This window comes from Rhinoraja longicauda, chromosome 20, assembly GCF_053455715.1.
Source record: "Rhinoraja longicauda isolate Sanriku21f chromosome 20, sRhiLon1.1, whole genome shotgun sequence".
Classification (NCBI taxonomy): domain Eukaryota; kingdom Metazoa; phylum Chordata; class Chondrichthyes; order Rajiformes; family Arhynchobatidae; genus Rhinoraja; species Rhinoraja longicauda.
The window spans coordinates 4,322,074-4,346,469 of NC_135972.1; the positions used below are offsets into that span (position 1 = coordinate 4,322,074).

Genomic DNA, 24,396 nt, shown 5'->3' on the forward strand with positions numbered 1-24,396 from the left:
ATGAATGAATAAGTTTATTGGCCAAGTATACATATACAAGGAATGTGCCTTGGTGCTCCGCTCACAAATGACAACACAAACATACAGTTAACAATTAAGAATAATGCATAACCACATCAACACAATAAGGATACAACATTACGGTCTAAACATGTGGGTGAAAATAAACCAGGGCAAAAAAGAGACTACAGACTTTGGTTATTGAGTAGAACTATCACTCGTGGAAAAAAGCTGTTTTTAAATGGTCTCCTCCTGCACCTATTTTCCTATGTTTCTACTGTATGTTTCCCAGTCATTATTGCCCTATCCTGCATCACCTTTTCTTGAATTGACTCAAGGGCATCAGAAAAATAATCTACAATACTTGTGATTATTGTAATCTATATTATTTGTGATAGACACAAAGTGCCGAAGTAACTCATCTCACCTGCTGACCCATCTGATCTGTTGAGTTACTCCAGCACTTTGTGTCTATCTTCGGTATAAACAAACATCTGCAGTTCCTTCCTACACACTATAATACTTGTGGTCTGTTCATTTTTTACTTTGTGAAATATTATTAAAAACGCATGAATGACAGAAGTTTCACTGATTTGGCCCTGATTGCTAATTTCTGACTACACATCCCAATAGGCATGATTAGTAAGATGCTTGGTGACTTTAGTCATATATATTAACTGGTAAAATTCTCCAGTAATGTCCAATGCCATTAAGAGCATTGAGAGATTTTAGAAGTTGTTTTACTGGACTCATAAATCTTTGTGTAAATTAAGTTTCCTAATTTTGTGGCAATTTTCAACCAGTGTATCAATTGAAACACACTACTGTCACGGTAGCACTGATAAATTTATCATACTACTGTATATGTAAATTAAAAACATAAGCTGCTGTTTCTCTACCTTTAAGTTTTCCCATTTATTTTATTTTTAGTTCTCACACTTGAATTTGTTGAAATACATCTATAAATTCAAATCATGACAGTGTACATAGTTTAACCACCAGTTTGCATTTATATTTGTAATTCAAGGGAGTAGTTAGGAATCGATTAAACAAGTGAGATTAATAGATTTTCTTACAAAACAATTTCACACACTTGGTTCGTGAGGATGGAGTTTTCACATGCTGATTACAGCCGTCATTTGGGACGTCTGCTTTGTGATAAACCTCTTGCGGTGATTCTATCGTGAATACACAGAGGATGAAAAGGTTGCTTGCTCTCTGGCAGATTTTCAGTAGGTTACAATCTCCTGCTGCACTACTTCCAGTAGAATTTGCAGTTTGACTGTGACGAGATCTGGAAAAATAATCAGATTTATTCTCAGTGATGATGGAGTTGTAGAATCCAGCAACAAAATAAATTTGCAAATTCCATCTTCCAAAGAGTTTGCAAATCTGGGACTTAAGCATTGACAGTGTATTGCAAGTCCAAGCCATCTACTGTTAAACAGTTAAACACGACGGTTTCATTCAGAATAGCTGACATTAGCCACTCGTTTAATTAATCTTAGTCGAGTCATGCAGGACGGAAACAGGCCCTTTTGGCCCAACTCATCCATACCGACCAAGATGCCCCATCTATACTGGTCCCATTTGGTCCATATCCCCTCTAAACGTTTCCTACTCATGTACCCGTCCAAGTATCTTTTAAATGCTGTTAAAGTACCTGTGTCAACTACCTCCTCCGGCAGCTCATTCCATATACCCACCACCCACTGAGTGAAAAAGTTACCCCACAGTTTCCTATTAAATCTTTCCCCTCTCACCTTAAACCATTTTGAGATTGTACCTGAAATACATGACAGTGAAAGCTGCAGGACTGGTATATAAAGTCAACTCATTCATTGTTGAAGCCTGCTGGAACTATCAGAATCATGACACGGGGTCTCAACCCAAAAAGTTAACATGCATCTTTTGCCTCCACAGATGCTACTTGATCTGCTGAGATTTTCCAGTGCCCTGTGTTTTTGAATTGTTATTGTACTTTGTATGAGTCATGGTCTTTGCATCCCTATTTTTTGTCTTTGTCACGCAAGTAAAATGGCGTCTTGTTACTTACAAAGTGCTTTCCTGCACCAGACTGGCCCTCTGTTTCTGTTCATCATCAGGTAGTAGACTGGTACACCAGAGAGGGTCAAAGCACAGCCAATGCCAGTGCTGACAGGGTCTGCATAAAGGGACGTGACTACGATGAACAGGCACATTGCACTAAAGAGTCCAGGTATGATAATAGGTACCTAAAGATAGAAGGGCATTTTTGATCACATTATTTTGACATAAGAAGGCATCCCAAAGCACATTGGACGATTAATCTCTCTGGGATGAATGATCACTAAGCAGAAATTCTATTTGATCTTGAATTAAAACAATGTTCAAACATCATCCAGTTTAATAAAAAAATATATAAACACATGATTTTTTCTAGGTACAGTGAGGAGGGGGATTAACAGTCTACATATAATAACACATCATTATTTAAATAAGTATATCTATATGAACATATAAGGGTGTATGAGTATTTTTGTATTAATATCTGACTTATTATACAGGTGGGTGACTATATTTGTATTTATATTTTGTATGTAAATGGTCGGGTATATGTATATATATGATTGGCCTAATGTATGTATATATATCAGATGTAGTTAATATAGACATTATTGTGTAAATAGGTATATTCATATGAGTGTAGGGGTGAGTGAGTATATATGTAGTTATATATGTATTTTAGGTATTAGTTATTATAGATAATACTTGATAAATATTGATTAGGGAATGGGGGTAGGATTAAATAAGTTCACACTTCTTCCTACTCCTTTTCGCACATGTAAAGACGTTAAGTAATGGATGAAATTCTTTGTATTTCTTCTGTTTTTTTGTTTATTTTGTTTTTTAATTGATGTCTTTTAACATGTACAAAATAAAATGATAGAAAGAAAGAAAGAAAGAAAGATAGTGTGGATGTGGAGAGGATGTTTCCACTAGTGGGAGAGTCTGGGACTAGAGGTCATAGCCTCAGATTTACAGGATGTTCTTTTAGGAAGGAGGCTAATTCTCTGGATGCTTTCAAGAGAGAGTTAGATAGAGCTCTTAATGATAGGTGAGTCAAGGGGTATGGGGAGAGGACAGGAACAGGGTACTGATTGTGAATGATCAGCCTTGATCACATTGAATGGTGGTGCTGGCTCGAAGGGCCGAATGGCCTACTCCTGCACCTATTGTCTATTGTCTATTATCTATTATCTATTGCGATGAGGAGAAATTTCTTCAGTCAGAGGGTGGTGAATCTGTAGAATTCCTTGCCACAGAAGGCTGTAGAGATCAAGTCACTGGATATTTTTAAGGCAGAGATAAATAGATTTTCAATTAGTACAGGTGTCAGAGGACAGGTGTTATGGGGAGAAGGCAGGAGAATGGGATAGGAGGGAGAGATAGATCAGCCATTATTGAATGGCGGAGTAGACTTGATGGGTCGAATGGCCTAATTCTACTCCTATCACTTATGACCTTATGACATTGCGAGAGCTGGGGCTGGAGGATTATACTGCACCTTGAATGGACGGTGGAGGTCAGGCTCTTTATATCGATGGCGGATGAGTCCAAAGGTTACCAACCCCATAAACAACCATCGGGGAAAGCTGTTTAAATTCAGCAAAGCGTACAGATCGCCAATGCAAATCATCAGGAGGACCAGTGGATACTGAGAAAGACACAGAAACAGTTTACCAGCAGTGCCCCACATGCACTGGATATTTAACTTGCAGGCACCCCATTGGGCTATTCCCTTGTCATGTATCCATACACAGTAAATGGCTCGATTGTAACCTTGTATTGTCTTTCCACTGACCAGTCAGCACGCAATAAAAGCTTTTTCACTGCACCTCGGTACACGTGACAATAAACTAAACTGACAACTGTATCCAGAGGTTAATGTTCACGTACAATTAAATAGATTCCTTGAGGAAAGTACTTGAAGAGTAATTGATAATTTGGAGTGAGTTATTTAATGAAGACACTGCATGATGCTGGAATCTTGAGCAAAACACAAAGAGCTGGAGGAACTCAGCATCTGTGGGTGGGATGGACAGGCAACGTTTGGATCGGGACCCGAAACATCGTCTGTCCATTTCCTCCACAGAAACTCCCTGATCTGTTGAGTTCCTCCAACACTCAAGATTTCAGCATTTGTAGATCCTTGTCTCTACATAAAAATGCAGGAAGTCTGTTCCACTTATCCAACAGATAGTAAAGCAAATCTACACAAGTGGGGACGAGCAGATCGTCACTTGTTGCAGAAGAATTTTGTCAGCACGCCGATGAGACGGTGGTGAGAGAGGTCCAGACAAGACCTGTAGTGGGTACTCACTATCAGGATGACCGCTGGAAGTGGCGTGTGGTGCCGGATGTGGATCATGGAGAAGATCGCCGGCCACTGGTTTTCTCTCGAAGCCACAAAGAACACTCTTGGAAGGACAGAAAATAGACCGTTATGGAGAATATTGCACAATATATCTGTGATCCTGCTGGCATTCACGTCAAAAGAGCACCAAGAGGTTATGGGCCAATTGTGGACAGATGGAACTAAAGTAGAAGACCTACTCCCTTCTCCCTCCCTTCTCCCTTATCAGAGTCTCCTTCTGATTTATACTGCAGTGATTTAGATCATTCTTTAGCGGGTATTAGCTACATGGATAGGTTGGACAAACTTGGATTGTTTTCTCTGGAACAACGGAGGTTGAGGGGAGACCTGATAGAAGTATATAAAATTATGAGAGTCATAGAAAGGGTAGACAGCCACCATCTTTTCTGCCGGGGTGGAAATGTTAAAGATTAGAGGGCATTGCTATAAGGTGAGAGGGGCAAAGTTTAAAGGAGACGTGCGAGGCAATTTTCCTCTGTACACAGAGGCTGGTGGGGTACCTGGAATGTGATGGTGGAGGCAGATACGATAGTGGTGTTCGAGAGGCTTATAGATAGGCACATGGATGTGCAGTGAATGGAGGGAGATGGATCATATGCAGGCACAGGAGATTAGTTTAACTTGGCATCATGGGCAGAATGGACATTGTGGGCCGAAGGGCCTGTTCCTGTGCTGTGCTGTTTGATCTGCGGTTAATGGAAGGACAAACATTTCTTCAGCATGGAATGGAGCATAAAACCTGACACCAGTTATAAAAAAATTAATATAACAATCGTATTAATTCAGCACAGCCGAGTTAATTACAGAACAACTATTTTCTACCTTGTTAAATATAAAAATAATTCAAGGTCTGGGATTTTCTTCTATTAGCGATGCTAAATCCATATTGGTATTTGCCACAAACCATTATGTGAAGTTTAGTTCATCAACACAGTATTTGCTGCCTTTGGCTTGATGGGGTTAACATCTTAAAGAGAGGACTTTACCAAGTCAGTCAGATAGCCCAATACTACCTGTCCCCAAAACTACCCATCCCCAATACTACCCATCCCCAACACTACCCATCCCCAATATTACCCATCCCCAATACTACCCATCCCCAACACTACCCATCCCCACTACCCAAACCCAATACTACCCATCCCCACTACCCAAACCCAATACTACCCATCCCCAATACTACCCATCCCCAACACTACCCATCCCCAATACTACCCATCCCCAACACTACCCATCCCCAATATTACCCATCCCCAATACTATACCATCCCCAATACTATACCATCCCCAATACTACCCATCCCCACTACCCATCCCCAATACTACCCATCCCCAATACCCATCCCCACTACTACCCATCCCCAACACTACCTGTCCCCAATACTACCCATCCCCAATACTACCCATCCCCAATACTACCCATCCCAATACTACCCATCCCCAATACTACCTATCCCCAATACTAACCATCCCCACTACCCATCTCCAATACTACCCATCCCCAATACTTCCCATCCCAAATACCCATCCCCAACACTACCCATTTCCAACACTACCCATCCCCACTACCTGTTCCCAATACTACCAACCCCCAATACTACCCATCCCCAATATTACCCATCCCCACTACCTGTCCCCAATACTACCCATCCCCAATACTACCCATCCCCAATACTCCCTCTCCCCAATACCACCCATCCCCAACACTACCCATCCCCAATACTACCCATCCCCAATACTTCCCATCCCCAATACCCATCCCCAACACTACCCATCCCCACTACCTGTTCCCAATACTACCAATCCCCAATACTACCCATCCCCAATATTACCCATCCCCACTACCTGTCCCCAATACTACCCATCCCCAATACTACCCATCCCCAATACTCTCTCTCCCCAATACTACCCATCCCCAACACTACCCATCCCCAATACTACCCATCCCCAATACTTCCCATCCCCAATACCCATCCCCAACACTACCCATCCCCACTACCTGTTCCCAATACTACCAATCCCCAATACTACCCATCCCCAATATTACCCATCCCCACTACCTGTCCCCAATACTACCCATCCCCAATACTACCCATCCCCAATACTCCCTCTCCCCAATACTACCCATCCCCAACACTACCCATCCCCAATACTACCCATTCCTAATACTCCCCCTCCCCAATACTACCCATCCCCAACACTACCCATCCCCAATACTACCCATCCCCAATACTACCTGGAAGCAGAAAATAGTCCTCCCATCAATGCCCCAAGGCACGACAGTGACACGAGGATTTGAATCACCGAGGAAAAGCTTCCCAGAGTCCGATCTGCAAAAGTCTAATTGAAGGAATAGTGTCAGTATTTGCCAGCAGCTTCCCTGCTTGTATGTTCATCATAGCTTCATCAAGGACCCACACCACCCTGGCTACGCTCTCATTGCACTCCTGCCATCGGGAAGAAAGAGTCTGAAAACCATGACCTCCAGGGAGAGCATTAGAGACACCATGAGCTACATTTCCAACATTCTGAATTGTACATCTCAACATGTTGTTGACCAAAATTCCAACAGGCAGAGCAGTTTGGAGAAGACCAATAGACGTGGTGTTGTTGGTGACTTACCACAGCGACTGCACCAGATGCCATCACCTCCTCTGCTGTCAGTACAGTGTAGTAAGCCACATTTACAAGCAGGTACAGGACTGTGATAATGACCAGAGTGGAGATAATTGCCAGAGGGATAGTCCTACAAAAAAAAAACAATGTGTAGCCTCAGTCTTCTTGATATATTTAGTTTTGCTTAAAATTCATTTGAAAGGAAGAGTGATTGATCCTCTGCTCTTCAAATAATGCCATGCAAACTCTACATCAGTGTGTACAAAACACAATAGGGTTCTAGGAAGTGTAAAGGAAAGGAGGGATCTTGGAATCAGTGTCGACAGGAAGCTGTAACTGAAAGCAGGGTCAATATTTTTTTTCCCATTCAATCTGAATCAAACGCTAAATGTTGCCTTTAGCATTAACAAATTATTCGTTAAATTCAGTTACTGAATTAGTACAGTAAGATAATTATGAATGAATAAGTTTATTGGCCAAGTATGTGCGCATACAAGGAATGTGCCTTGGTGCTCCGCTGGCAAGTAACAACACGAACATACAGTAAGCAATTAAGTATAAAGCATAAAACATTAAAACATTAAGAATACAACATTACGGTTTAAACATGTGAGTGAAATAAACCAGAGCACAAAGAGACTACAGACTTTTGGTTATTGAGTAGAGCTACTACTCGTGGAAAATAGCTGTTTTTATGTCTGGCTGGCTGTTTTATGTCAGTCTGGAGTCACCTTCCAGAGGGAAGTGCTTCAAAGAGTTTGTGGCCAGGGTGAGAGGGGTCAGAGTTGATCTTGCCCGCTCATTTCCTGGCCCTTGCAGTGTACAGTTCGTCAATGGGGGGAAGATTAAACACTTAAGTACCTCGTGCGAGTTTAAGATCGTGACCTTCTGAGGAAAGGATTATATATTAAATCGATTGTTTTACATTCTGACACAATGCCATTGCTTACCTTTCTGGGTTAATAATCTCCTCTGTGACAAAGTTCATATAAAACCTAGAAGGCAAATAAATACAGATCTGAAAGCATTTGAATCCAGTTGTTTTTCATGCAACGTTTCAGAACCCCTTGTCTATTGACAAACATAATTTTCACAAATGCATCCAACTCATGTTCCTTGTTAAATGATGTAGAATACTCACACATCCCATGTGTATAAAGACAGGCACCTCCCGCATCGATACGGATTGCAACTCTCAAGTTCTTTGGATGTTAAAATGTGCCACAACTCAGAGTTTTTACATTTACAAATGCTGGCTCTTCCCATATTAACAAAGAGAAGCCAATTACATTAACAATTTTAATTAGGTCCTTTAAGTAAGGCAAAGTACAAAGTGCTGGAGGAACTTAGCTGGTCGGGCAGCATCTGTGAAGGGAGTGGACAGGCGATGTTTCTGGTCAGGACCCTTCTTCGGAGTTAGCGCTGGGCCACTCCACTTATTGGATCCCCAGGAGATTGGGAATGTTTAGACCTGGGGATATTACTGGGGTAACGCAGCCTGCAGCGGCACAGAGCGGTGGAGCAGCGGTGGAGGACATGGATGCATCGCCTGGCCAGGACCACCCCTGCAACGCCGACCCAGTGCCGTCCTCAGGACAACCAGTCTTTGTGGCCAAGTTAAGTTTCCAACATTTAAAATTTTGGACTTGACGGATATGGACTGGAACCTAAAATGTGGCTTCTCTTGCGTACTGACTTAGTGTGGTCCATTGTCTTACCCTGTTATTCTTAATATGATTGTGCCAAATGTATAGTAGGATTGCACTGAACTGTATGCAAAAAAAGAATTTCACTGTAGTTAGACGCAAAATGCTGGAGTAACTCATCCGGTCAGACAGGCAGCATCTCTGGAGAGAAGGAATGGGTGACGGGTTGAGATCCTTCCTCAGTCTTGACCCGAAACGTCACCCATTCTTTCTCTCCAGAGATGCTGCCTGCCCCGCTGAGTTACTCCAGTATTTTGTCTTTATCTTCGATTTAAACCAGCATTTGCAGTTCTTTCCTACACCTCTGCAGTTCTTTCCTACACATCTGCAGTTTTTTCCTACACTAAGAATTTCACTGTACTTTGTGCAGAATCTCACTGTACGTAAATACACAGTAACCATAATGTTCCCCAGATCAGAACAAGGACAGGTGGGTGTGAGTTCAAACTGGGCATCATCTACTGTGTCGGGGGAGAGCATGGAGGGTGAGATGGGTTTGTTCTTCCAGTAGATACACAACATACAACAGCGTCCCCACATGGGTTCCTGAGCCACATTTGCCCCATCCCCTGGTCTCTGGACCCTTCCTTAATATGTGTCAGTGGCAGCTGTCCATGCCTTCAATATTGGTGCATTAAGGGCCCACACGTACTGTTTAGAGATACAACAAGGAAACAGGCCCTTCAGCCCACTGAGTCCACGCCAACCACCGATCACCCATTCATACTAGATCTATGTTATCCCACTCTCTCATCCACTCCCTACACACTGGGGTCAATTTACAGAGGGCCAATTAACCTGCAAACCCACATGTCTCTGGGATGGTGAACTGTGTGAAGTTTAACTTGAAACGGCAGGAAGAAAAAGCACATTTAGTTTAATTATCCTTCAAAACATAGAAACATAGACATAGAAAATAGGTGCAGGAGTAGGCCATTCAGCCCTTCGAGCCAGCACTGCCATTCAATATGATCATGGCTGATCATCCAAAATCAGTACCCTGTTCCGGCTTTTCCCCATGTCCCTTGATTCCCTTAGCCCTAAGAGCTAAATCTAACTCTGAATAACTCTTTGCCTTGCACATGTTGAAAATGATCAGTGCTTACTTACCAGCCACTATAAGCAAACATGCCCGAATAAAAAGCCAGTGGAAGTTTGGCCAGTGGGACTGAACTGCTGTTAAAAGCATTTTGAAAGTTTTCATTGCAACCTGTGAAAAGAGAAGCAGCACTCAATTCAAATTCACCGCCCTCAGTTTTCATAGAAGGTACCATAAGTGGAGTCAGCTGGTCCTTTGGCAGTGCCAACATTCAGGTAATCACCAATATAATAACTAATAATCCACTATATATAATAAAAAACTCTCATGTGTTGCTTTTATATTTATAACTCCCTGCATTTGACCAGACACGATTGAATTGGCCCATGCACAAATGTGTAATTTAGTTTAGTTTAGTTTATAGTTACAGTGCGGAAACAGGCCCCTCGGTGCACTGAGTCCGTGCCGACCAGCGATCCCTGCACACTAACACTATCCTACACATACTAGGGACAATGTACAATTTTACCAAGCCAATCAGCCTACAAACCTGTACATCTTTGGAGTGTGGGAGGAAACTGGAGATCCTGGAGAAAACCCACGCAGGTCACGGGGAGAACGTACAAATTCCATACAGACAGCACCCATATTCAGGATTGAACCCGGGTCTCTGGCTCTGTAAGGCAGCAACTGTACCGCTGTGCCACTGTGCTGCCCGTTATGAACTCTGACTTCATCAATTTGTTCACAACATTGCCGTATTACATCTAGCTCTTGGGGGGAATACATCGTGAGATGTGCGTACAGAACAGAATTATTCATATCATATCATATCATATATATACAGCCGGAAACAGGCCTTTTCGGCCCTCCAAGTCCGTGCCGCCCAGTGATCCCCGTACATTAACACTATCCTACACCCACTAGGGACAATTTTTACATTTACCCAGCCAATTAACCTACATACCTGTACGTCTTTGGACAAACAGGTCCTCTTGTACAAACTGTCCTCTTGTACAAACAATGATGTTGCCTGTGTGACAGTCTCACATGAAAATATTCAGGTGATTTATTGCTCGGTAATAAAATGGGCCAAGTAGACTGTATTAAAGTGTCAAATTATATAATTGGCCTTGAAATAGTGGCGCACACGATGAATATGACTGGAAAGACAACAATGCATCAAAGAGAAGAATTAATTCAGCTGAAATGGAAGGCAAAATTTACTAATAAGGTATGGCACAATAAAATGATGATTGTTCCATGAGAAGATGAGAGTGCCGGGCAGGAGACTGTATACACCCCAAGAGCTAGATGTGGTGCAGCAATGCTGGGAACACCTGGATAAATCCACTGTTTTTATGTCTGGCTGTGGCTGTTTTGACAGTCCGGAGTCACCTTCCAGAGGGAAGTGCTTCCAAGAGTTTGTGGCCAGGGTGAGAGGGGTCAGAGGTGATCTTGCCCGCTCGCTTCCTGGCCCTTGCAGTGTACAGTTCGTCAATGGGGGGGAAGGTTGCAGCGAACAACCTTCTCAGCTGTGCGAACGATCCGTTGCAGCCTCCGGATGTGGTGCTTGGTGGCTGAGCCAAACCAGACCATGATGGAGAAGGTGAGGACGGACTCAATGATAGCAGTATAGAATTGGACCATCATTGCCTGTGGCAGATTGTGTTTCCTCAGTTGCCCCAGGGAGTACATCCTCTGTTGGACCTTTTTGATTGTGGAGTCGATGGTGGCCCCCAGTTAAGGTCCCTGGAGATGATGGTTCCAAGGAACTTAAATGACTCCACAGATGCGACTATGGTGTTGTTGAGTGGGGGGAGGGGAGGGGGATCTCTTCGAAAGTCTACAATTAGTTCCACTGTCTTGAGAGCATTGAGCTCCAGGTTGTTGCGATGGCACCAGGACGCCAGCTGTGTCACTTCCCATCTGTAGGCAGATTCCTCCCCATCCTGGATCAGTCCAATCAGGGTAGTGCCGTCTGCAAACTTGAGGAGCTTGACAGAGGAGTCTGTGGAGGTGCAGTCGTTGGTGTAGAGAGAGTAAAGGAGAGGGGAGAGTACGCAGCCTTGCGGTGCTCCTATGCTGAGGGTCTGCGGGTCCGAGATGTGCTTTCCCAGCCTCACATGCTGCTTCCTCTCCGTCAGGAAGTAGATGATCCACTGACAGAGGGGTTCAGGCACAGTCAGCTGGGAGAGTTTGTAGTGTAGTAGCTCTGGCACAATGGTGTTAAAAGCAGAGCTAAAGTCCACAAGCAGAATCCTGGCATAGGTCCCCTTGTGGTCTAGGTGTTGGAGGATGAAGTGCAAGGTGGCACGGTGGCGCAGCAGTAGAGTTGCTGCCTTACAGCGAATGCAGCGCCGGAGACTCAGGTTCGATCCTGACTACGGGCGCCGTCTGTATGGAGTTTGTACGTTCTCCCCATGACCTGCGTGGGTTTTCTCCGAGATCTTCGGTTTCCTCCCACACTCCAAAGACGTGCAGGTATGTAGGTTAATTGACTGGGTAAATGTAAAAATAGTCCCTAGTGTGTGTAGGATAGTGTTAATGTGCGGGGATCGCTGGCCGGCGCGGACTCGGTGGGCCGAAGGGCCTGTTTCCGCGCTGTATCTCTAAATCTAAATCTAAATCTAAGGCAGGAACTTTGAGATATCCCACAGTTTGGAAGTTATTGCAAGATAACGCTTACATTCAAAAGGAGAGAAGGATAAAGCAGCCAGCTGCAACTGTTGGGACTGGGGGACTGACTTGGAAGGGACACAGTTTGTGTGGAAGGCCATAATTGGTACCTTGGGCCAAAGCCATCATCCCGGGAATGATGATGAGTCCCAGAGCCACCAGTTTGGAGAACGTCAGGATGATTTGAATGCGGGCAGTCCAGTTTACACTCCAAGAATTAATAAACACCACCAAGGCTACAGAGCGTGAAAAAACACAAAAACATTTGTTAGGTGTGTGTTACAAATCAAATGGAATCAAGTTTATTTTGAATAAGCTGTTTAATCCCGACCTAAAACATGGCCGGAGATGCTGCCTGACCCGCTGAGTTACTCCAGCGCTTTGTGTTGTAAAGATTGACACAGAGTGCCGGTGTAACTAAGCGGGTCAGGCTGCATCTCTGGAGGACATGGATAGGGGACATTTTAATGTCGGGACGATGCAATAAGGCTGCAGGGTGACTTGGACAGGTTGTGTGAGTGGGCGGATACATGGCAGATGCAGTTTAATGTAGATAAGTGTGAGGTTATTCACTTTGGAAGTAAGAATAGAAAGGCAGATTATTATCTGAATGGTGTCAAGTTAGGAAGAGGGGATGTTCAACGAGATCTGGGTGTCCTAGTGCATCAGTCACTGAAAGGAAGCATGCAGGTACAGCAGGCAGTGAAGAAAGCCAATGGAATGTTGGCCTTCGTAACAAGAGGAGTTGAGTATAGGAGCAAAGAGGACCTTCTACAGTTGTACCGGGCCCTGGTGAGACCGCACCTGGAGTACTGTGTGCAGTTTTGGTCTCCAAATTTGAGGAAGGATATTCTTGCTATTGAGGGCGTGCAGCGTAGGTTCACTAGGTTGATTCCCGGAATGGCGGGACTGTCGTATGTTGAAAGGCTGGAGCAATTAGGCTTGTATACACTGGAATTTAGAAGGATGAGGGGGGATCTTATTGAAACATATAAGATAATTAGGGGATTGGACACATTAGAGGCAGGAAACATGTTCCCAATGTTGGGGGAGTCCAGAACAAGGGGCCACAGTTTAAGAATAAGGGGTAGGCCATTTAGAACGGAGATGAGGAAGAACTTTTTCAGTCAGAGAGTGGTGAAGGTGTGGAATTCTCTGCCTCAGAAGGCAGTGGAGGCCAGTTCGTTGGATGCTTTCAAGAGAGAGCTGGATAGAGCTCTTAAGGATAGCGGAGTGAGGGGGTATGGGGAGAAGGCAGGAACGGGGTACTGATTGAGAGTGATCAGCCATGATCGCATTGAATGGCGGTGCTGGCTCGAAGGGCTGAATGGCCTCCTCCTGCACCTATTGTCTATTGTTTATTGTCTATTGACCCTTCTTCAGGCTTTGAGTTCTACGCAGGACACCAGAACCTGCAGTTCCTTGTGTCTTTATTTTTAGGACCTTCGTCAAAAGGTCAAAGCCAGATCTATTGTCCAGTTGTAGCTGTCCCTCAGTGTGAGATCACAGGCCTCCAGCTTAGACTGTGGGATAGGATAAGTCTGATGAAGGGTCTCGACCCAAAATGTCACCCATTCCTTCTCTCCCGAGATGCTGCCTGACCCGCTAAGTTACTCCAGCATTTTGTGTCTGCCTAGGACAAGTGAAATATGGCTGTAAACATATTGTTTCTGAACCCCCAAAATGTTCTCACCTTTCATATTTCCTAATGATTTAACGGAAGGCCATTCGGGCACTTGCGTCTATGCTAGCTTTCAAATAATTCCCATCAGTTCCATTCCCTTGCTCCTCTCTGAGTTTCCACATTACCCAGCTTTGCCTTACAGCCCAGTGGTATGAACGTTGACTTCTCCAACTTTAGATAGTTCCTCTGTCCCTCTCTTCCCCTCCCCTTCCCAGATCTCCCACTGTCTTCCTGTCTCCACCTATATCCTTCCTTTGTCCCACCCCCCTGACATCAGTCTGAAGAAGGGTCTCGACCCGAAACATCACCCATTCCTTCTCCCCTGAGATGCTGCCTGACCTGCTGAGTTACTCCAGCATTTTGTGAATAATTGCCTTAAAGAATGATCACTTTGGGTGTAAATCCAAACCGTGGGTCTCTGGCGTCGAGAGGCAGCAGCTCTCCCAGCTGCACCACATAAGCAGTACAACCCACACTGTGGACCTCCGCTCACAAGGTATAGAAATACGAGAAATGCAGCCCTGCGTGTTTCACCTTGGGACAAACAATTCACTTTTCCGCGACACTCAAGCAAAGCAATGTTACTTACAGACTCCAACAGCTGTGAGAAGTTTCACTGCCAGGGCCGGGGCGGGACATGGGGCAAAGAACGGTTCAACAATGTAGCGTCCGAACGACAGGCCAACGACGGAAGTGATCGCTGGTCTACTCAAAGGAAAGAGGACACGTGGATAATATGTCCAGCCGTGTTATTAGGTCATAAGTGATAGGAGCAGAATTAGCCTATTCGGCCCATCAAGTCTACTCCGCCATTCAATCATGGCTGATCTGTCTCTCCTAACCCCATTCTCCTGCCTTCTCCCCATAATCCCTGACACCCGTACTAATCAAGAATCTGTCTACAGTATCTCTGCCTTATCGCTGCCTTATTGTGGACTTATAGAATCATACAGCATGCAAACAAGCCCTTCAGTCCAACTTACCCATGCTGACTGACACTCCCCATGAATACTAGTCCCACCTGCCTGCGTTTGGCCCACATCCCTCTAAACCTATCCTATATATACACTTGTCCAAATGTTTCTTAAACGTTGTGATAATACCTACCTCAACTACCTCCTCTGGCAGCTGGTTCCATACACCCACCACTCTTTGTAAAAAGTTGCCCCTCGGGTTCCTATTAAATCTTTCACCCCTCACCTTAAACCTATGTCCTCTGGCTCTTGATTGCCCTACTATGGGTAAAAGACTGTGCATTTACCTTATCTATTCCTCTCATGATGTTATACACCTCTATAAGATCACCCATCATCCTCCTGCGCTCCAAGGAATAAAGTCCTAGCCTGCTCAATCTGGTTCAGTCCCTCGAGTCCTGTCAACATCCTTGTAAGTCTTCTCTGCACACTTTCCAGCTTCGTGACATCCTTCCCATAGCAGGGTGACCAAAACTGAACACAATACTCCAAATGCAGCCTCACCAACATCTTGTTCAACTGTAACATAACATCCCAACTTCTATACTCAATATTCTGACTGATGAAAGCCAATACACTGAAAGTCTTTTTGACCTCCCTATCTACCTGTGACGACACTTTCATAGAACGATGTACCTGCACTCCTAGATGCCTGTGCTCTACAACACTCCCCAGGGCCCCCAGGTTTACTGTAAAGGTCCTGCCCTGGTTTGACCTCCCAAAATGCAACACCACGCACTTATCTGCATTAAACTCCACCAGCAATTCCTCAGCACACTTGCCCAGCTGATCAAGATCCCTCTGTACTATAGACAATAGACAATAGGTGCAGGAGTAGGCCATTCAGCCCTTCGAGCCAGCACCGCCATTCAATGCGATCATGGCTGATCACTCTCAATCAGTACCCCGTTCCTGGCTTCTCCCCATACCCCCTCACTCCGCTATCCTTAAGAGCTCTATCCAGCTCTCTCTTGAAAGCATCCAACGAACTGGCCTCCACTGCCTTCTGAGGCAGAGAATTCCACACCTTCACCACTCTCTGACTGAAAAAGTTCTTCTTCATCTCCGTTCTAAATGGCCTACCCCTTATTCTTAAACTGTGGCCCCTTGTTCTGGACTCCCCCAACATTGGGAACATGTTTCCTGCCTCTAATGTGTCCAATCCCCTAATTATCTTATACGTTTCAATAAGATCCCCCCTCATCCTTCTAAATTCCAGTGTATACTTTCAGTTTATTAACAGTAACCATTGGATCATACCTGATGATGATGATTTCACTCCATAATCGAAGGAAGGCTGGAAGTGGGCCCAAAGTCTCCAGAAGATAGGTGTAGTGACCACCAGATTTCTTAATGCTTGTCCCTAGCTCTGCGTATGAGAGAGCTCCTGGAGACAGACAAAATGTCTTCAAGCACGGTTAGCATGACTCACATCAAATCCATCACAAGCTGTGCGATCGTTTCGCTGAACACCTTCGCTCAGTCTGCCTGAACTTACCTGATCTCCCTTTACTAAACACTATTTCTCCTTCCCATTCACTTTCTGTCCAAGGTCTCCTCCATTTTCCGAGTGAGGCTAAACACAAATTGGAGGAACAGCATCTCATATTTCGCTTGGGCAGCTTACAGCCCAGTGGTATGATTTTGATTTCTCTAACTTCAGGTAGCCCCGGCATTCCCTCTCTCTCTCTCTCCCTCCCCACCCAAGTCACACCAGCTTCTCGTTTTCACCCAACAGCAGCTAACAGTGGCCTGTTTCCTTTAACATTGTTACTTTTTTCCATATCTTTCATCATTGTTCTTTATCTCTCTACATCATCGTCTATATCTCCCATTTCCCTTATCCCTAACCAGTCTGAAGAAGGGTCTCGACCCGAAACGTCACGTATTCCTTCTTTCCAGAGATGCTACCTGTCCCGCTGAGTTGCTCCAGCTTTTTGTGTTTCTCTTTGGTTAATTCACTTCTTCCCCTGCTTTTGCCCTTTATTTACAGTTCTTCGGATTCCCATACACTTTTGTTCTAATCTTTACGGGATGAGAGGTTGATGATATCCAGCATCCCACCATCTTTCCCATTTTCTATGGCTGTGAGTCAGTAAATGTTCATGTCATGAGCAAAATTAGGCCATTCGGCCCATCAAGTCTACTCCATAATTCGATCATGGCTGATCTATCTCTCCCTCTTAACCCCATTCTCCTGCCTTCTCCCCATAACCCCAGACACCTGTACTAATCAAGAATCTATCTCTGCCGTAAAAAAATATTCATTGACTCGGCCTCCACAGCCTTCTGTGGCAATGGATTCCACAGATTCACCATCCTCTGACTAAAGAAATTCCTCCTCATCTCCTTCCTAAAGGAACGTCCTTGTGTTCTGCAGCTGTGGCCTCTGGTCATAGACTTTCCCACTCGTGGAAACATCCTCTTCACATCCACCATATATGATTAAAAGGAATAAAGAAGGGGGATTTAGCAATTTAGCCCCTCCAGTCTGGGTATGATTGAATGAGTTGCTGACTGCCTCCTGTCCAAATAATCACATTGCCTCCTCTTTATCAACACATCTGTTAAATGGCCCATTATTTGTAACTTGCTAACCTTGGGATCTCATTCTAGAAATTGATGGAGCCACCCTAGGGATGGGGCAGCTAACTTGTGAGGTTTTGGACACATTAAGAGGACTTATTAAGGCCAACAGAGGGAATTATTTGCTGCTTTGCTTTCCACCTTAGCGTTCAAGTCATCCCACAATTCAGCTACAGTCATCCAGGCACCTGACCAGTGTCAAACATGCCTATAACATAACAGTATAACAGTATAACAGAACTTTATTGTCATTCGGTATAAATACCGAACGAAATTTCAGCAGTCACAAGACACAGCAAAAAAGAAAAGAACACAGGACACACGACCCCAACACAAACATCCATCACAGTGACTCCAAACACCCCCTCACTGTGATGGAAGGCAACAAAACTTCCACTCTCTTCCCCCCGCGCCCACGGACAGGCAGCTCGAGCCCTACCGAGGCAACCGACACGCACAGCCCCCGCTCATTTCCCAACAACACACAATGAATTATTTGGTCTTATTTTGCAGTTTTTACAATCCAAGTAGCTGCTAAATTGAGAGAATTATGAAAGACAAAGATTAACATCCCTGAGCTAGAATCCATTTTATCCTGGGAATAATCACTCTTTCATGCATTCATTTTCTGCAACTTTACTATTTTGTTTTCATTATCTTTGATGACCATGATTCCTGATTCAAAATTTCTTCCCATCGAATATCTGGCAAGTTATCATTTTCCTTCACTGCCAACACAGAGGCAAAGTAAATATTCACCATTTCTTACATTTCTTTTGCATGTCACGCCATTGTTCTTCAAAGTGATTACCTTCTTGTTTCCAATGCCATTGTAGAGAAATTGTGTTTCTTGTGGTAGACCTTGCAAATTCATTGATAATCCAGATTTTTAGCTTTTATTGTGCACCTTGTCACCTTTTTTCACTCTTTGTAAACCTCCCAGATCCCAATAGGTTGTGAACTTGCCATTTTCCAATCCTCTGTTTGGGACTATTCATTTACTGTTAAATCATGGTCACAATCCAAATTTCACACTTTAATTAGCTCATCTGAACTTCAAGTAACACTTTAATATATTTCAAGATCAAATTCTTTAATGGTAAAATGATTGAGTTATCCCAAAACACAATAAATCTATTGAAGGTTTACGTTGCTGTAAATTTGGTCTTACATTTTTCATTGTTTGTTAAGAATATTGTAATACAGACATGTGTAGGTAGGAACTGCAGATGCTGGTTTATGCCGAATCTAGACACAAAATGCTGGGATAACTCAGCGGGACAGGTAGCATCTCTGGAGAGAAGGAATGGGCGACGTTTCGAGAATGAAGACTTCAGGTCTGAAGAAGGGTCTCAACTCGAAACGTCGCCCATTCCTTCTATCCAGAGATGCTGCCTGTCCCGCTGAGTTACTCAAGCATTCTCCAATACAGACAATGTGCGGATGCAAATGTTTTACTCATATCGAATGTTGTGATTCAGGCTATTTTGCAGCACTTTTCCCTCATGTTCCCCATGAGAGGCATCTTCTCAAGCCACATATGTGCATCTCCAACACATACTGCACCGTATTTAGTTTGATACATGTGCCAAATGTACAAGTCAAGTCAAGTCAAGTCAAGTCAATTTTATTTGTATAGCACATTTAAAAACAACCCACGTTGACCAAAGTGCTGTACATCTGATTAGGTTCCAATGGAAAAAAAATGAAACATACAGTAGCACGCAAACAGTTCACAGCGCCTCCTCAATGAGCCTCAAACGCTAGGGAGTAGAAATAGGTTTTGAGCCTGGACTTAAAGGAGTCGATGGAGGGGGCAGTTCTGATTGGGAGAGGGATGCTGTTCCACAGTCTAGGAGCTGCAACCGCAAAAGCGCGGTCACCCCTGAGCTTAAGCCTAGACCGCGGGATAGTGAGTAGCCCCAAGTCGGCCGACCTGAGGGACCTGGAGTTAGAGAGGGGGGTTAGAAGATTTTTGACGTGGGGGGGGGAGTGTCCATTTAGGGCTTTATACGTGAATAGGAGGAGCTTGAAGTTGATTCTGTACCGTACAGGGAGCCAGTGGAGAGAGGCCAGAATCGGGGTGATGTGGTCCCTTTTACGGGTACCCGTCAGGAGTCTCGCTGCGGTGTTTTGGACCAGTTGCAGGCGGGACAGGGAAGATTGGCTGATCCCAGTGTATAGGGAGTTGCAGTAGTCTAGGCGGGAGGAAATGAAAGCATGAATGATTTTTTCTGTGTCGTCGAATTGGAGGAAAGGTTTGATTTTAGCTATGGTTCGAAGTTGGAAGAAGCTGGCTTTTACCATAGCATTGACTTGCTTATCAAATTTTAATGCAGAGTCAAATATCATGCCGAGGTTTTTGACATGCGGTTTGACTTGGCAGGATAGACTTCCAAGACTGCCTGTTATCAATTTGATGGAGTCGGGGGGGGGCCGAATAGGATGACCTCAGACTTGCTCTCATTTAATTGGAGGAAGTTCTGTGCCATCCAACATTTTATATCCTCAAGGCAGTGTAAGAGGCTGTTTAAATTTGACTGGTTGTTGGGTTTCAAGAGGCTGGGTCCATTCCGGAAGATGGCGCGGTCCAGTCCAGTCGCCGTCATGGTAGCTCTGCGGGAACTGTGCGTTTTTTAAACTGGTATGATTACTTAAAAATTATCTCTAAGTGCTAACACGCTAGCACTAGCATCAAACAATGTACGACCGGGAAACGCTCGTAAAATTAAACTCGAGCGCAACCGGAGGACTATTCCAGAGACTAAATTTTGTCTACACTATAGTAACTTTATTAACTTTATTTATATACTGTAACTGAAATTCTTTTTTGTGCACAATCCGCAGGCATTGCCACTTTCATTTCACTGCACATCGTGTATGTGTATGTGACAAATAAACTTGACTTGAATTCATGTTTTTTGCATGAATTTACAACTGTCATAGGGACCCAGTCTAATCTTGTACACATGGGGCATGCGGCACACTAAACACAGTGCAGTTCCTCAAAGTCTGGATAAAACACTCAAAGGACAGAGTAAAATAAAACCATGAGGACTGGAAACAGCTGGGGAAGTTGAATCTCAACAGATAATCATTTCCAAACAGCTGAACACAATCGCACTGATGAGTGAATGAGAGGGGGAGACCAGACTTCTGAAAAAAAATATGCCATGTGTCTCACTGTTTGCTTCAGACCACGGGAGCCCCAGAAAGTTGTTCTGAGAGTTCCCTCATTGAGCACCTCATATTGTTTCAACGTGCGTTAGAGCCAGCGACCACTGAGGTGCAGTCATTGTTGCAGGGGAGGTAATGCAATAGCCAATGCAACCGTCGATTCCACTGACACAATGTGATAATTATCAGATATATTCTAGAGATGTTGCCAGTGGATGCATGTTGCTCAAGTCCAAAGTGGTTAACACATTGCTTGTTTTCAAAAGTAGCAGAAAGGCATCTTTTACATCTCCTTGAGATGCTCACAGTTGGAAATCTGTCCAAAAGACCCTTCTAATAGAGCAGCTCTCTTATGCTTTGGGTGGAATGAAAGATACAGCTAAATATTTTCCCCGAGTCTCTGGGATGGGACCTGAACACAAGGGTGAGTGAACTAGCAGTTCAGGTCCAGAGTACAAATATACGACTTAGCTGAAGACAGCACCTATTGCAAACCATCTCAGTTAAACGTTGAGGACATTTTGGCTTAACATTTATATCTCAAAATCAACTTCTACGATCTCCTCTGCCTGAGTTTACTTGGCTTTAATATTTCACAACACATTTCTTTATTTCACATTGATAAAAAATTGTACGTTTGGTACCTCCTGGCACTTTGTGGTATTGTGTTGAAGTTTACTCGACACTTGGCATTTCAGATCTAGTTAAAACTCCCTCAGCCTCATACCTTTCCTGTGATGAGCTGATACATTTATCCCTTGGAGTGCAGGAACCTGTGGGGTGATCTTATAGAGGTGAATAAAACCTCTATAAAACAAGGACAAAGATAGGATTGATTTTGGACAAGTTTCATTTTTGCCCAGGGTGGGGGAATCAAGAACTAGAGGGCACAGGTTTAAGGTGAGAGATGTAGTAGGAACCTGAGAGGCAACGTTTTCCAAGCAGAGGGTGGTGGATATATGGAAGAAGCTGCCAGAGAAGGTAGTGGAGTCAGGTACTACAACAACATTTAAAAGACACTTGGACAGGGGCATTTTTGATAATAATAATAATAATAATGCATTATATTTATATAGCGCTTTTCATATACTCAAAGACGCTTTACAGGGATTTAGAGAACATAGGGAAGTGAATAAATAGATAAATAAGTAAACGAACAGAGAAAGGAGACAGAAGGTGAGGTGACCTTCAGTGGTTGAAGGCAGTACTGAACAGGTGAGACTTCAGTGATGTTTTGAATGTGGTGAGTGTGGAGGAGTTTCTGACGGTTTGGGGTAGTGAGTTCCATAGGGTGGGAGCAGCGATGGAGAAAGCCCTGTCCCCCCAGGATCTGAGTTTGGTCCGGATGTGGGGGGATAGGAGATTGGCAGCAGCAGAGCGGAGGGTGCAGGTGGGAGTGTGCCTGTGGAGGAGGTCGGTCAGGTAGGATGGGGCCAGGTTATGGAGGGCTTTGTAGGTCATGAGGAGGATTTTGTACTGGATTCTCTGGGGGATGGGGAGCCAGTGGAGTTTGTAAAGGACGGGGGTGATATGGTCACGGATCGGGGTGTGGGTGAGTAGACGGGCAGCGGAGTTTTGAATGTATTGAAGTTTACTGATGATTTTTGAGGGTGCGCCATAGAGGAGGCTGTTGCAGTAGTCCAGACGGGAGGTGATGAAGGCGTGGATGAGGGTTTCTGCAGCTGTGGAGGAGAGGCATGGACGGAGACGGGCAATGTTTTTGAGGTGGAAGAAGGCTGTCTTTGTGATGTGTTTGATGTGTTTGTCGAAGGAGAGGGTTTGATCAAAGATGATTCCAAGATTCTGGATGTGAGGGGAGGTGGATACTGGAAGACCATCAATATTGAGGATGAAGTTTTGGGTGGATTTGGTGAGCGTTTTTGGACCAATGATGATGATTTCAGATTTGTTGCAGTTGAGTTTGAGGAAATTTGATTGAAGCCAAGATTTTATTTCAGTGATGCAGTTTGTCAGTGTAGAGTGTGTGGTGGTGGAGATTGACTTGGTGGAGATGAGGAGCTGGATATCATCGGATATCATCGGCGAAGCAGTGGAAGTTGAGACCATGTTGAGACAATGGACAATAGACAATAGGTGCAGGAGGAGGCCATTCGGCCCTTCGAGCCAGCAACCCCATTCAATGTGATCATGGCTGATCATTCTCAATCAGTACCCCGTTCCTGCCTTCTCTCCATACCCCCTGACTCCACTATCCTTAAGAGCTCTATCTAGCTCTCTCTTGAATGCATTCAGAGAATTGGCCTCCACTGCCTTCTGAGACAGAGGCCTTCTGAGGCCTCCACTGCCTTCTGAGGCTGATAGGAAAGGTTTAGACTTTAAACTTTAGAGGTTATATATATGGGCCACACGCAGGCTAATGGGGCATCTTAGCAGGAATGGACGAGTGGGGCCGAAGGGCCTGTTTCCCTGCTGTATGCCTCTATAACCTTTGAAATGTAGTCATTGTTAAAGGAGAAGGAATGTTAGGGCGTTAAATATGACCAAGGGCTTCTCCCCAAATAAAACAGCTGTCCAGCTGTTTCAACACTAACATTGCCAGATAGAACGTCTCTCTGAAGAAAAAAAGACAGCGCTGCATGTTGTATGCACAAGCTAACATGTTGGTTAGGAAATTCCACTGGTGCTCAGGAAATGTCAAGATAAACCTGTTTAGAGCGTACTGTACTCCTCTTTACACTGCTCCTTTGTGGATAAAGTTTAATAAGTCAAGCATCCATAAACTTAAGGTTGCCTATAATGACTGCATGCGCATATTGCTTAGAAAGCCAAGGTGGTGCAGTGCAAGTGAACTGTTTTGTAGTGCAGGAGTCAATACGTTTCATGCCCTGTTGAGGAATCTCATGTTTAAATTTATATGCCGATTGAATGGTTCTCAGAATTCCATCATTGTGCTGCTGGTAAATCCTGGTTTCAGTGCCGTGAGATACCTGGCACCTGTGTGGAAACATTGGTATTCTTGCCTTTTCTAATTTAATTTAATTTTATATGTATATACTGTGTACTGTATGTGTATTCTAATGGACCATGAGTCTGCTTAATAAAAATTTAATAATAATAATAATATATACATACCCAGCATTGAGAGGATGCCGCACGCCAACCAGATTACCAGCGATGCCCCGACGCTGCCTGAATTGACCAGCACTCCCTTGGGTGAGATGAATATCCCGCTGCCGATTATGGTGCCAATTAAAAAGGAAATGGCTCGGAACAAACCTACTTTCTTCCTCAGAAACACTTCTTGCTTCTGCTCGAGTTGACTTTTCTGCTTTTCTGCGGCGTGTTCCATTATTGCCCACGAATAGAGCGACTGGGCAGAGGGTGCGCTGGTCAGAGTGGAGAGCGGGTGCTGTTAGCTGTTAGCTGGGTGTTTTGCCATGTAAACTGTTGTTTCCAGTGCCGGAGCCCGCGATTGTCCCCCACACACACTGTGCATCTGTCTGCTGGAGCTGGCTGAAGGAGATTGGCAAGAGGCCCACCAGAGAGAGAGAGAGGGG

The 24,396-nt window shown here is 44.3% G+C and overlaps 1 protein-coding gene across 2 annotated transcripts; it reads right to left on the reverse strand.

Moving 5' to 3' along the window:
- On the reverse strand, positions 1-24,336 carry LOC144603509 (cystine/glutamate transporter-like). Of its 2 annotated transcripts, XM_078416787.1 has the most exons (12): positions 23,972-24,336; positions 16,376-16,502; positions 14,731-14,846; positions 12,568-12,693; positions 9,850-9,949; positions 7,984-8,028; positions 7,040-7,163; positions 6,654-6,757; positions 4,364-4,460; positions 3,548-3,697; positions 2,057-2,234; positions 3-1,294 (listed from the first exon to the last, which is right to left on the reverse strand). In XM_078416787.1, exons 1-12 carry the CDS (start codon positions 24,186-24,188, stop codon positions 1,230-1,232), a joined length of 1,449 nt encoding a protein of 482 aa, XP_078272913.1. In that variant the 5' UTR covers positions 24,189-24,336; the 3' UTR covers positions 3-1,229. The 2 variants fall into 2 exon arrangements, with proteins under 2 accessions (XP_078272914.1, XP_078272913.1); XM_078416788.1 differs by lacking the exon at positions 12,568-12,693 and having other exon boundaries at positions 1-1,294.
- Positions 24,337-24,396: the final 60 nt, after the last annotated feature.

What these genes read in the sequence shown, in the direction of transcription:
- LOC144603509 (XM_078416787.1), bottom strand. Translation starts at nt 24,188, where the DNA reads ATGGAACACGCCGCAGAAAAGCAGAAAAGTCAACTCGAGCAGAAGCAA. An exon ending in TCTCACAGCTGTTGGAGTCT is followed by an intron (nt 12,694 to 14,730) that starts GTAAGTAACATT and finishes CACGCTCTGTAG; the next exon opens with CCTTGGTGGTGTTTATTAAT. An exon ending in CATCTGGTGCAGTCGCTGTG is followed by an intron (nt 6,758 to 7,039) that starts GTAAGTCACCAA and finishes TCCTTCAATTAG; the next exon opens with ACTTTTGCAGATCGGACTCT.